The following is a 14979-nucleotide window of genomic DNA, read 5'->3' as shown; positions in this document are numbered from 1 at the left end:
AACGAATCGCCTAATTATAGAAGGTATTTTTTGTATAAATGTAGGAATATATTACAAATAATGTATTTTGTGTATCACTATATCCAAGGCCCTTTACATTTATGATCATATGAACACTGCACATGGGGCCTGTATCTGCTTTGAAGTACTACGACGATGCAGTCAATCCAGAAAGTGAATGGTGTGTCGGGGTAAAAGGTACATCAAGCTCCAATGTGTCCATTTCAAATAGGACAAAGTTAAGTGGCATTAAAGAAGCTCATTGATGGATAGAAAAAGCCCTGTGAATGTGTGATAGGGCTTTAAATAAGTTGTGAGTGAGTCGCAGTGTAGTTGACTGAATTATTTAAATACCACAAATGGTTGTATATATACTCCATTGTTACTCTTTATTACAGATTTAAAGCACATAAACTGTAGAAAAACCTAAACACAAAACAGCTGCAAGTTTTCAAAAGCAACAATAATGCTGATACAAATATTCATTATTGCAGTGAGCACAGGAATACTAAAAAGATTACACTTTTGTTTACTAACAAAATTGGTACAAAATCGAGAATATAAACACTTCCATGTACACAATTCTAATCATTTCTGTGACACTTTCAGAAAGTTTAATCACAAGAAAACAAGAGCACTATTATCAATACAGAACTTCTTCAAAAGAACGTAACATCACAATGCAGCTGGTGTTGCTCATTCAGAGGGAAACTCATTCCCAGTGTGTCGAGCACTCTTTGAATGCCACATCTCCCAAAATGTAGCAATCAGAATAATTGATGACAAAGGTCTAATCCATCAAGCCAAAGCAGAACTATATACTTGTACAAGAATACAATTAACACTACCTTTAATAATAATCTATATGAAGCAGGAACACTTTTTTACCATTCATAGAATAAAACATTTGCTTTCTCATGCTTCCCTCATTTTGAAAAGTCATCATTTGAAACTATTGTGCTTTCATATCAAATAATATGGAACACGTATTGTTCAAGTTGCATAAGGCCATCAAAGCATTGTAAAGCTTCTTAATGATCACCCTGTTGGTGCAGGGTGGTGGTGAACTTCTTGATTCACTAATTGTGACAATGTCTAATAAATAACACATTGAAATAGTTTACCTAATTATTTGAGTTCAACATTATTTGCATTACTATAGTGCAGTGTGCCGTTATTTGAAAAGTGTGCCTGCTATAAATATTTCAGATTGAGTTCTAGTTTTTAAGGTTTATCAGACACATTTAAAGTGCTTTACAGTCATTTACCTAAAAAACACTTTCTAAAATCTTTGTGGCGGATGATTGCACTCTCTCATTTATTTGTATACACAAATATAATTCATCAGGCTAGGAAGATAAATGAGTACTGCATGAAACTGTATCTGCGTACTGTCAGCAGCTATCAGAGGTGCATGTGTTTGATATATAGTTTGTAATAGAACTTTTTGTTATACCAAAGTTCCTATTCAATCTGCCTATAACACAACATGACGCTAAGGCATTGTGAAACTGAAATATGAGAGAACTAATGCAAAGGAATGCTAAGTATTAAAACAAAACAAAAGAGAGTTAGTGGGCCTATTTATCATGTATACGCAGTGATTCCCGCAGAAATGAAATATACTTTGGGGGAACGACTCGGGGCGCTGGGGGGGGCACGCACCCCACCCCCTCCCCGTGAAAAATGTTGAGATTTTTTTTCTCAATTCCTGCATTCTAGTGAATTTTCATATTAACACTGCACTTCAGACAACCTACAACTGGTGATGGTGTCTAGGTCTTTAAGTGTTAAACAGCTGAGAGCAGTCACTGCTGTTTTTTGTGGTCTTCTTTCACACACACATCTTACCAAGTGGGAGCCAACACACGGGCACCGACCAAGAGGGCGCCCCACGCCAACATACGTGGAGGTGCTGAGGAAGGATGTGGGGGTAGAAAGCTCCACAGAGCTGGCCGGGTGTATGGAGGACCGTGAGGATTGGCGAACCCGTTGGCAAACTCGTCTAAGGACGACCTAGTAGTAGTAGTCCTTGATTGGCTCAAGTTCACACCTTTTTAGGGGCGGGGCTAGTGATGTTGTCCCGGGGATGCTTAGGAGTTGATAAAGGAGATAATCCCACTGACGTCATCATTTGATTCCAAAAGTGGGTCTGGACTCGCGCCCATAGAGGCTGTTTACCAGTATAATGGCTCCCCCCAAAGTATAATTTATGGGTGGCTCCCCCCAAAGTATAATTTATGGTTTTTTAAGTTTTTTTTTACTCACTGATCACTCATTGCCACCAATGCAAATGCAAATGAGTGCTCCCTGAGTAAAAAAAAACAAAAAACACACAAATTATACTTTGGGGGGAGCCATTATACTTTGGGGGCCCCCCAAAGTATTAACATGCTGTGGGAATCACTGATACGTTTGTAACCTTGAACCTCTGTCAGTGAAACGACCCAAGCAAACATTTTGGACTACATCCCCCTTTTACAGAACTGTTTGACAAAGTGCATATTAAAAACATTATTTAGGCCACCAATATTATCTTAAGGGGTATCACTCACACCAAGAGATATATCTGATACAAAGCAATAAGCATTACTATTTAAATCACTGCAGCCTCCAAAACTTTAAAGCACTTTTTCCACACTCTGAGAAAACAATGTATTTCGTTGTCACTGTACCTTTGAGTCAAAAGTGGTACAAGGATTGTGGGGGTGCAACGCTGTACCTTGTTTTCTCAAAACACCTAGATAGATAAATACAAATAGACAACTAAAACAGGTTTGAAATAGATAAATGCTTATTTTGAAAAGGAAAATAAACAAGTTAATAATCTCATCTCCGAGAAGAATCTAGCACTTGATTGCACATTCACGTTTACACCTCTAATGAACATGGCCACTGTTATATATATGATATAGGAGGCAAGCAAATACGCTATACATTCGAAGTCTTCCTTTTGTAGGCTGAGGTGTGTTAATATTCCAAGTATTGTGTCTCTAGAGAAATGCACTACTGTAACCAGTGTGAGGCTTACACGTGGCTATGACTCTGCTCGTGGCTCCAGAGACTGAAGGCTGTCTTGAAGGTCCTGTGACAGAGTTTACACATGTACTGCCTTTTAAACGTCAGGGCGGAGAGGGATGGAGCATGGTAAAAGAGTGTGTCTGATTCCTGAGGGCCACTGGGATTCTCCATGCTGTTGGACCTGGACAGAGCGGGGCTGTGGCTGCTGGCTTGCCGCTCGAGTTCAGGCCTCTTCGTCTTGTTTACTGACGAGCTACAGGGCTCCGGGCTGTTGGACTCCTCGGCCATTACTGCAGCCACTGGCGCCGTCTGGCTGGATGTGAGCACGGAGGCCTGTGGGGAGGGGTGGTCAGAGTTCTGAGGGGTGGTGGGAGGTGATGGAGACAGAGGTGAGGGGTCTCTGTCCATCTCTTTGGCCTCTGGTTCGTTAGAAGTCGACATGTGGGACTGGAAGTGGCTCCAAAGGCGGAAGTTGGTCCTGAAGGCTTTGTTGCAGATGTGACAGATGAACGGTTTGATGTGGCATAGCAACTCCTGGTGGCGTTCCAGGTCTTTGCGAGAGCTAAACAGACTTCCGCATTTCTCGCATGGCCACACACCGGGTTCCTCCAGCCCACCTTTAGCAGATTCTGAGTTTTCCATCTCACTCACAGCCTCCTCTAAGGGCTCTTCTTTCACCACCAGCTTGCCATGATGGCCCATGCTCAGGTCCTCAGGCACATAGGAGGAGGAATCTGAATCGTACATGGGTGGACCTGAGGAGTCGCTGTACGTGATGATCTCTCTGGAGCTCCCGGGTGCTAGAGGCTCGTCACTGTAGTGCTCCTCTCTGAGCATTTCAGACGCCCCTTCATTGTTCCCTTGCTGCTTCAGCTGAAGCTGCTCTTGGACTGTCATCATGTTGTGGTTGTGAACCTCCACCTGGTGGCGCCATATGCTGAAGGAGGACTTGAAAGTCCGCATGCATTCCAGGCACGTCAGTTTCTTGTACTTACAATGTGCCTCGTGGTCCTTCTTGACCGTTGGACTTGAGAATCGGAGGCCGCAGTAGGGGCATACAGTCGCATGTCGGCAGCCCCTCTCATGGTCGCCCTGCTCAAAGAGAGAAGACAGCTTCACATTACAGAGTCTACAGGAGTAACCACCAGCATCTGTGTCCTGCTGCTCGATGTTCTCCTCCTGTTCCTGGTAGAGGAGGCTCTCGTTTGCTGTTTCCTGGTCAGCTTTTTCAGCAGGATGTGTCCTTAAATGCTGTCTGTACTGAGACTGGAACATGAATACTTTCCCGCAGTAAGGACATATGAAGTTGGGTCTTGATCTCTTTTTGGTGAGTGCAGAAGATTGCAAACCCTGCTTATTCCTCTTTAATTTCCAAAGCAAGGCTTTCTTTATTTCCCTTTCTCGCACAATATCTATTAACTTCTTTTGAAATTTCTCATCTAGCACAGAGGAGCTGGAGGACGAGGCCGGGTTTTGAACTATGCCATGCTGAGTTTGGCAGTGAGTCCACACTTTGAAGTTTGTATGGAAGCGTTTGTGGCAGATTTCGCAAGCATACGGCTTTTCGGGGTTGTGATACATATTAACATGACGATGTAGTCCAGCACTCGACCTGAAAACCTTTAAACAATTCCAGCATTTAAAAATCTTGTTCTCAGGCGGCTCTCCAAGGTTTTCATTAGAGTCACCGCTGGCACTCTGAGGTACTATTTCTGACATGTTCTCATCCAGTGAAAGGGTATGTTCTTTAAATATTTTGCCCTTCTTAAATGGGTACCTTCTGTTATCTGGCCTGTCCTTTCTTTTCCCAAAAGGATTGAAGTCTGGCCGGGAGCCTTGATCGTAATTTGTCTGCAAGTCTTTGAGATTACCTTGCAAAGCATCTCCAACTGTGATTTGGACAATGTCCATGAGGTCAGGGAGGGGGCTGCTGGGCTCAGCTTTCACACTGACCTCTCGTTCTACCTGAGATTTTTCTTCATACCTGCTGGGGAACTTTGACCTGAGAACCAGGGGAGATGTTCGTTTTGAATTGCCATTGTAAGCAGATGTCTCTAGCCCAGATGGTTTTGACGCCATTTTAACAACTGATTGTTCACGATTCTGCAGCTCCTTGAGCTCCAGTGTTGGTGAGAAGACTGGAACAGGGCTGTCCATGGATAATGATCTACGGAGTAGGCTTTTTATCAGCGGCCCACTCCTGTCTATGGTCTGGCTTGGCTCAGAAGCCTGACCCTGAAAGGGCACTTTGGTGTGATAGTGGGGCTCCAGCTCCTCATTCTCCTCTTTAGTGTCCGGGTCAGTGACCGACTGCAGCCTGATGTGCTCAGCATCACTGAAGGACACTGATGATGTCAGCTGGGGACGAACAGATGTGACGTGTGATGGATTCCCTTTTAAAATGGAGGTGTATGGGTATGTTGACTTCCTTTCAGCAGCTTCACTCTGTTCACATGATTTCCCGCTGATGGATTCAGATGTTCTGACTGATTCATACAGGTTGTGTACTGATGGAGGATGGGCTGACTCTGGAGTAGAATTTGCAGAAGATGATCTCTCATTATTTGAGCGAGAGGGATTGATGGTGTCATTCCGGACCCGACGCACAATGACACTCCTTGTCTGGATATCATTCTCATCCCCTTCTGTGAAGGAAAGCCTTTTTCTTGACACACAGTAGGATGCATGTGGCCTTGTTGACACAATGTTGGTGAGGAAAGGGATTCCAAGACTGTAGCCTAGCTCTTGAATGGCTGCCAAGCTGCCTTTGTCCACAAAAAGTGAGGAGGAGTAAATGTAATTCAAAACTATCTCGAAGGCGTCAGGCTCACAGAAGTCCAGGTTTACAACTTTCAGCGACACTGCGTCCATCCGTGTGAACAGGGACTGGAAATACTCACTGGTGGCAGCCAGAACACTCTTATGGGCCTGGTACTTCTGGTCTGCCACAACCAGGACTACGTCACACATCTGTCCCCGCAGACGCTGCTCATTCAGGACCCCTAACACTGAGAGGGCATGGGAGGGATTGCTGTAATGCACGAGGCTCTCCATGGCTGAAAGACAAGACAAGAGGATTAGCTTTAAACACAGGAATGTCCACACAAAATGGCATCATTTAGCATGAGACAGGCACATGCATGCACATGATCTATTTTTAGGATTGTGTGCACATTCAAAGAAAGTGTTTTAAAGGGCTAAAAAACTGTTCATAAAACATCAGCATCGTCACAAAATTGTTACTCTAAACATCTGCATCGGCTGAGAAATTAGACATTGTTACATTACATGTTTCTGATAATACTATACTAATTCGAGAATATTGACATCCATGTAGTTGCAGAGGTGGGAGAAGTACTCAGATCTTGTACTCAAGTAAAAGTAGAAGTACTGTAGGAAGTCTAGGAACACTCTGTAACAAGAAAAGTTACAGAGTGTAAAAGTAAGTAATGCGTTCAAAAGTATTAGCATCACAATATACTAAAAGTACTCACTCTGCAGATTGGTCCATTTCAGAATAATATATATGATATGTTTTATAATGATTGATCATTAAAGTGTTATCAAAGCTGGTAAAGGTGCAGCTAGTTTGAATGACTTTGTAGGGCTCAACATTATAAATGTTAAATTAAATGAAACACTTCGGGCCGGCTGACCACTTGCCCGCTCGGGCCACTAAAAATATTGCAATAATGGTAGAAAACAAAACAGTAAGACAAAAATTCACATTGTCCTGTGGTATTGGTATTTTGACAAGCAGTTTTGTTTTCTTTAATTAGAGCTACAACATAGCGATTGGTGAGGCGGATGTCGTAATTGGATGAAAGGCAGAGAGCTGTTTGCTGCTGACTTTTCGCGGGACCTAACCATTCGCCCAAATGTTTCTAAAATGTTGCAGGTCCGCTGCAACTCTTACTACATTTAAATCCAGGCTCAAGACTTTTCTTTTTGCCGCTGCTTTTAATTGAACTGTTCATATCTTAAATTGCAATGTAACTTTTATGTTTCATTTTATTTGATTGTCTTTGCTTTTGAATGACTGATTTTAAATGCCATTTTCTTAATGTCTTTCATTTTTGTAAAGCACTTTGAATTACCTTGTGTTGAAAGGTGCTATATAAATAAACTTGCCTTGCCTAAAACCACAGGTAACAGGCCAAATGCCGGGGAAGAAATATATCTTCAAATAGAAGAAAGTCACCGGAGGAGTTAAAGGAGAGTGACAGGGAGTAATGTGACGAGTAGTAATGTAGTTTGTGAATAAATTACTATTGCAACAAATGTGTAAATGTTCTTCATTATTAGAGTCGATTTATTTTGACGAATGCTCCTGGGCCAATGGTTACAATGGTTGGGCCAGTGATATTGAAAATGTGGCTTTCACACCGGAGTACTTTTCCCAGTGGTACTTTTACCACTTTTACCCCTGCTTCTACCCCCAGTGTTTCCCCTATATACAAATAGCGGCGGCGCCGCTGCTGAAATATGCGCGCCGCTGCTAGGGGGCGCCAGCCAGGTACCAAAAAAATAAATAATAATAAGAATTATAAATAATAATAAGTGCCGACCCTTTTTGATTGTTTGTTATGTGGATTTGTAGTATTTGTGTTACTGTATGTTCAAAAAGGTTCATAAATCAAAGCCCTCGATTGGTCAATGTGGGTCATTCAAGCTCGGGAGGGTGTGTGTATGTAGAGAGATAGAGAGAGATAGAGAGAGAGAGATAGAGAGAGATAGAGAGGAGAGAGAGAGAGAGAGAGAGAGAGAGAGAGAGAGAGAGAGAGAGAGAGAGAGAACCGGTTACTTGTATCTTTGTAGTGCATCTGGTTAGCTAGCTGCTCTAAAAGACATAAGGAGCTGTTCAACAACAAGGTGGAGCGAGAGTCCTCTGCTGTCAGACTGAGAGAGATAACTACAGCTCAAGTGAGGTTAAGGACTCTGAGTGTTAGATAGTTAATTTTAGTCTAAGTTATCTCAGTGGGTCTCAAACAAATATGTGTTTACAAATTATATAAACACATATTTCCAAGGCACTCCTTTATAATTATTAGGTAAAAATGAAAACAGGTTTGAAATCATTCCAATGTATACTATAGGACAGTAAACCAAAAATATCGTTTAAAGTTGGAGAGATACAAAAATATGCATGAATAAATAAATGTTAAGGTAAAATAAGATATAAATGAACAACATAAATAAAATAAGTTACATTTATTTGTTATTGGCTATGGTAGGTTATTGGTTATGTTCACATACTTATTTGATTATTAAAATGTAAACCGATCTTTTTCATATGGGTGTTTAGTAGGGATGTAACGATATACCGAATATCGCGGTAAATAAACGTCCCAATACCTTCGTGAGACTGACAAAATCTACCGCGATTTTTTTAATTTATTAATTAATTATTTTTTTTAACACTTTTTTTTGTTTTAAACCTTTATTTAACCAGGTGGTCCCATTGAGATCATCGATCTCTTTTTCAAGAGAGACCTGTCCAGCAAGTAGGTTACAACATGAACATAAAACAACAGAACACAAAAGGACATCGTATTTACAGGGCTACATTTACACACCTAGAGACATTGACAAGTACCAACAGTATATTTATATCTCGCCCTGTCAATAAGCCTCACCTTCTTGGCAAAAACAGTATTGTTTTTGAAGTGGTGGAGAGACAATGCACAGTTTGACCCACTGCTGTCACCCATGGCCAAAGCATATCTCTCCGTCCCACTGAGGTGGCGTTAGACTTTTTCGCTGTCCGTCATTTTGACAGACAGGATCGTAAAATGTCCGTCATAATCCCTTATTACCCGTCGGGTCTGAACAGTTCACAAGAGAGCACGCTCGTGAACTGTCAACGGGGGGGGGCGGTGTTATGCCGTGTGTGCATGCACCTCGCGGGAGCGCACACAGCGTAAAGCAAAACCTCCCAGACATGTGTTGATCTGTAGGAAAAGTACGGCAAAGTACGGTTTGGAAACTATATCATTTCCTTTTGGAGGGCATGCATAACACGGCATAACACCAGAGCCTCGCTGCGGAGAAACGTTGGCGCTAGTTTGTTCTAATCTGTCAAAATGACAGACTGCTTTCAGATTTTTCCGTCATTGATAAATAAAATATTCGGTTAACGCGACCACTGCTGTCCCAGCAACATCAGTACCAAGCGAGAGAGTTTTTTCCAGAGCAGGGGACAGGGCCGGACTGGGACAATAAATCAGGCCGGGAATTATACACCCAGCCAGGCCACTACCAGTTTTCTTTTGTGTAATTTTCCTGGATTTATTTGTCAATATTTACAGCATTGCTGCCCATAGTGATAGCCCTAAACTTTAAATCTACTACCCCAGAATAAACATATGGACATGGGTTACTATTTTTTTTTTAAAATTGCAAATCTATTTAGGAACCTATCCATGTGAACATATTTTAAGTGGAGGTGGACCTCAAATCCTCTAGGGGGGTCCGGGGGCATGCTCCCCCGGTAAGATTTTTTTTTTTAAATGTTGGACTTAAATGCATCAATCTGGTGCACTTTGAGGGGGAAATAAAGAGACTACACCCATATGAAACAGAACTGTATACATTTAAATAATCATAAAAGCATAAGAACATGGCCATAACCAATAACATACCATATCCAATATGAACAAACATTGAAACTTGTTTATTTATTTGTTTTTGGTTCATTTATAGTTGTGAGTGTGTCTGGGCTCCTGAACCAGCCTGACCTGTCTCCCTCATCTCCCCCCTGCTCCTCTTTGAGGCAGCAGCAAAGACTAGTTTTAGCTCTCAACAAGTTTTAAAAGTGTATCTTACCTTTTTTCACCTAGTTAACTTTTTATTTATTTATTCATGCATATTTTACTAATCACCTCTCAAATGGAAATAGCCTATGTGTTTACATAAATGGTGACCAAACCGTTTGAGACCCACAGAGAACTTAGACTAAGTTAACTATCTAAACACTTTACCTCACCTGAGCTGTAGTTATCAGTCTCTCAGTCTGACAGCAGAGGACTCTCCTCCACCTTGTTGACAGCTCATGATATCCGTTAGCGCAGCTAGCTAGCACCAGATGCTAACAACAATACACGTAACCGGTGCGCGTGCTTTATCTCACTCGCTCGCTCGCGCCACACATACACACACTCCCGAGTTTGAATGACACACAGAGACCAATCGAGGGCATTAGTATGATCTGTATGAAAGTGGCCATGTCGGCAGGCCACATTATGTAGACAGCCAGTCACCCTCTGTGAGGCAGAGTCAGACCCACATTTGCGCAGCGTTGCGTTCACAATACATACATAAAAAACAAAAATTCCTCAGGCCAGCAGGCCACTTAACAGGCCAGGCCATCGGGAAACCTCCCGGTCCTCCCGATGGCCAGTCCAGGCCTGGCAGGGGATATTGTAAATGCCCAAACATCCCAGCTTATAAATACCTGGAAATGTGGACATTCTCATATTCCTAAAAACCTGTCTGATGATGCTGAGTGAGTGACTAGTGAGTTTGAGTTGAGTTACTTGAAAAACTAAAGTGAAACTTGATTTATTTTATTGCAGGGTCTGATTATTAAATGTCCTTGTTTATTTGTGAGATGCAGTGGCACAAAGAAAATGCCTACTTTGTTTGGTAGTACTATTAGGTACAAAAACACTGGTTTTCTTGTTCCAGTCTGTTACTGTCACTTTGTTTTTTGACACTTTAAAATACTGCTATCCTACTAAAATGCTGTACAAATTAGATGTATTATGTAATAAAGAAACATTTTCCGAGTAAAAAAATGTTTTAATGAAAAAAAAAAATCGCGATATTATCGTACCATGAGTTTTTGGTATCGTTACATCCCTAGTGTTTAGAGTTGTACCCCCTAGATCAGGTCTCTAGTAATTGTGTGCTCAAAGTGCACCAGATTGAAGCATTTTACTTTAAAATGTTCAAAAAAAATCTTCCCGGGGGGGCATACCCCGGGACCCCCATAGAGGATGTGACGTCCACCCCCCAATTAAAACATGTTCATACAATACTGAAGAAATTTGAAGCCATTTTGACGTATATTACCTATGTCAATACGTTTCTGTTTTTGTAGTGTATTTGTCTTTTGTAGAGATTTTTCATTTAATCTTTATATATAAAATCTCGCCTAGGGCTGCAAATTGTCTAGAACCGGCCCTGGTACTAGGCCTCAAGAGCCTTTCTTGTGCTGGCAGACTCATAGAAACAAATTGGCGGGGCGCACTTCGCACGCACTAAAAGATTCCACGCGCTCCACGCTCACATTATGCTGGGCCCACGTGCCTTAGCACGAAACACTGACCCCTGCTTTGTATACTGCAGGGTAGCTTGCGAATTTACTCCAGGTGGAACTAAAGTCTGATTTAAGACTTGATTATATTTCACATCATTCATCCAGATCTGTAAAGTAACTAAAGGTATTAAATACATGTAGTGGAGTAAAAGGACACCATTTACCTCTGAATTGTAGTGGAGTAGAAGTACAAAGTAGCAAACAATTAAAATACTTAATGTATTTGTTAAAAAATTGAGAACGGACAAGTATCTCAAAATGTTACTTAAGTACAGTAATCTACGTAGTTACATACCACCACTGCAGGTATGTTATGTGTGCTAGCATTCTAGAATTTCACACTATACATCAAAAAAAGAAATGTTAATTGTGTTTCCAATTGTTTAGTTTTTCCCTTAAAAAATACCTTTATTGTACCAGATCGATCAGCAGTATAGTAGAGTAGTAGTACCGTTAAAATCTTAACGATACCCATCCCTATTTACCTCTGAATTGTAGTGGGATAGTTAAGTACAAAGTAGCAAAACATTAAATACTCAATTAAAGTACAAGTCCCTCACAAATTGTAGTTAAGTACAGTAGTTGAGTAAGTGTGCTTGGTTACTTTAAACCACTGTGTATTCGTACTTCCACTCAAGTAAACCATGGAGAAATGTCTTTCCCACTGGGCTGTTGTTAGAGAGCAGTTTGAACTAGAGAATGCAATTCCTGAAGAAATTGCTAGTGGGAATGCTTTATGCTGAAAAGCTGACGCTAAACTGCTATGCTGAAATGTAATGTGAATAATTTAGATTGAAATGATACATGAACAATGGGGGCTTGAATGTGTGATGAGAGAAGAAAATAAAGTAAAAAGGCTTGGAAAAGCAGCAGAATATTTGAACTGCAAACTTTTGAACTAACTTGATGGCGAATTATCTGTCGCCATGCCAACGGCATTTGATGACACCCCATAATACGCTTAAATGCGTTGATGCCTGCATCGTTACCAAACCTGTGAAGTTTTGGGCCATTTCGAGCATTTTCACTGAAGTTATGAGAAAACCGTGTTTCATGGCGAGCATTGTGTTGCCATGGCAACGGCATTTGAATAAATCTCAAAACTGTCCCGTAGATGTCTTCACGGCTGGACTGTTAGCACACATGTGAAGTTTGAGCACTTTTTGAACATTTTCATAGGAGTTATAGCGACATCGTGGTTTATGGCGAGGGATGCGTTTCCATGGCAACAGCCTATGGTGAGATTTCAGATTTGGCATAGAGCTGTTGAGGCATGGAACAGTGATATACAAGCGAAGTTTGGGGGACGATCGGACCGTGTCCATTGGAGTTACAGCGACATCGTGTTTTATGGCGAGGGATGTGTTTCCATGGAAACGGCATATGATGACACCCCATAATTGACGTAGAGCTGTTGAGGGCAGGACCATTAGCCTTTATCTGAAGTCTGCTGCTCTGAGCATGTCAGTTGGAGTGACGACATCATCGTGTTCCATGACAGGTGTTTATATTTTAGCTAACGATGTGTCCAGAGATCAAAGGTTTCCATGTTTTTTTCTTCTAAATTAAATCTGTCCTCCCCTCTAGCTGTGACACATCACGCACTCTAAAATCTGAAGAAGGCCTCTTTACCAAGGTCTAATATCTGTAAAAGTACGAATCAGATTTAAAAGTTGTGTATGAGGTTTCTGAATGAAAGTATGAATGAACAGTTAGCAGTTGAAGTTGCATGAAGATTGTTCAAGTCTAGAGAGTTTCTCCATTTACTTCTATATTAAAAATGTGATGTATTATGGGATATATCTCTGGAATTATGAAAGTTATGAATAAGAAAAGTAATAGCCATCGATTCCCGACCGAGCTGAACGTTTTGATGTTTGAACGGAGTTTCTGCGATGTGGAATGTGGGAGAAGAAGAGGTGCAAAATAACCCGGCGGAATAATAAAGAATTTCGTGCGTATCATAACAGATAGTTGGACAAAAATTGGTAGGTGCCCATCACTTATAATCTGGCAAATTAAAGTGTTTTATTATCCAGTAATAAGACAGCAATTGCCTCAAGGCATTGTGTGCAACGCCTCTAGCAGGAGCATATGGTGCTAATTATCTAAAGATACGACACTTCTTAAGAAGTTTATTTTGAAAGTGCTGACCGGAAGTCGCGCTACTTATTTTGACACTTACTAAAAATAGGCTGTGGGCAGAAGCTTCATTCATTCATCAAAACTAACTAGACTCGGCTGTCTATTCGGTACAATTTAAACGTTAAAAGAACAGCTAATTTAACTTCTGTCCGTATTCTATGAGGAAGTCTTGGAGTGAGGCTTTCATAATTATATCATACATGAGACGTGGCTCTATTTCTCATGACACATAACTTCTTCAACCGAAATCCCACTTTCAGTTCAGAAAACAGTCACGAGTTTCTCATTGTGTGTGTGGGTGAATGACCATAAAACGGTTCCGCCGCCACTCTATCTCATCAGGTGGGGGGGAGTTGAACACGTTTCAATGGACTCCTCCGCGGTAATCCCGCAATGAAAATACAGTCGGTGCAGACAGAAAAGCTGTTGAGTTTAGGGGGAGTGTATTCAAGCCCCGGTGGAAGTGGTGTTTTTTATTGTTAACGCTTCAACCCTGCGTGACATGGCGTAGTTGTTGGCTGCAGAATATGTGTTCAGGTCTTACAGCAGCACAAGCCCCCTTTCGAGTTACGTCAGGGAGGAAAAGGAAAAGGAAAATGCTTCTCCTTAACAACACTCTACCAACTATGCTATAACATGCCTACTAATTCTGTTTAAAGGTAAGTTATGTAGTCTATCTACACTTACCCTGCCCGTCGTCAATTAGGTCTTTCCTCCGCACAGCCGGGACTTTATTCAGTGTTGTTGTGTAGATTTCTGCGCGCTGGTCGTGATTCCATCCATCTTGAATTTGACGTCATCCCACACCAGGGATGAGGTCATCGCAATGAACGCTCGTCACGTGCACTGCGCTCTGATTGGTTGGTAAAATGACCAGGAGGCGGGACCAACTGAAGACTTGTCACTGAAGCTAATTTAAAGAGATAGGTGGTATTTTTCACATTAGCTGTCATCGTCTGTGTTCCTGTTTTGTTTTATCATGAGCAAAGGTTTGCAAACTTAAGCTACACTGCAAATTGTAATTGACACTGTTTTACTAGAGCACTGCATTGTAATTATTAATTATAAGCATTGTTGAAACTAAGTATAGGAAGTTTGAAGTCACATGTCTTACAGTAAACAGTGCAAGGGAGGAGCAAGTGGGGCGTTAAACAAAAAAAGTAATGTACAGTTAAGGCACATATTTTTATGCATTTCAAATAACCAAAGTCCATCTTTAGATTTTTAGCAAATCTAAATATACATTTCAAGTATTTTGTATTAGTCATACGTACATACTGTAGCTACAGTGTAGTTATGACGATGAAAATCGTAGGTCACAGTCATTTTTTTGGGTTACCTATTTTTCTGTATCCAACAATGTGCAGATATAATATGTGCAACTGCACTTTCTCTAAACCCCAATGAAACCAATTAGGCCTGTGATTAAATGGAAGTCATCTTAGCATAGTAGTAAGTGTGTGTGTCATTACTGGCATCCAGGAGGGACCTGT

At 41.3% G+C, this 14979-nt stretch overlaps 1 protein-coding gene across 1 annotated transcript; it reads right to left on the bottom strand.

Annotated features, from left to right (window-relative positions):
• Positions 1 to 363: 363 nt before the first annotated feature.
• On the bottom strand, positions 364 to 14304 carry zbtb21 (zinc finger and BTB domain containing 21). Its single transcript, XM_034226788.1, has 2 exons — positions 14174 to 14304; positions 364 to 6077 (listed from the first exon to the last, which is right to left on the bottom strand). The coding sequence occupies exon 2, from the start codon at positions 6073 to 6075 to the stop codon at positions 3028 to 3030; it is 3048 nt and encodes a 1015-aa protein (XP_034082679.1). The 5' UTR covers positions 6076 to 6077; positions 14174 to 14304; the 3' UTR covers positions 364 to 3027.
• Positions 14305 to 14979: the final 675 nt, after the last annotated feature.

The sequence above is a fragment of the Gymnodraco acuticeps genome, unplaced genomic scaffold (genome assembly GCF_902827175.1).
Source record: "Gymnodraco acuticeps unplaced genomic scaffold, fGymAcu1.1, whole genome shotgun sequence".
Lineage (NCBI taxonomy): Eukaryota > Metazoa > Chordata > Actinopteri > Perciformes > Bathydraconidae > Gymnodraco > Gymnodraco acuticeps.
Note: the sequence above shows the minus strand (reverse complement) of the source record. Positions and strands in the feature narration are given on the sequence as shown.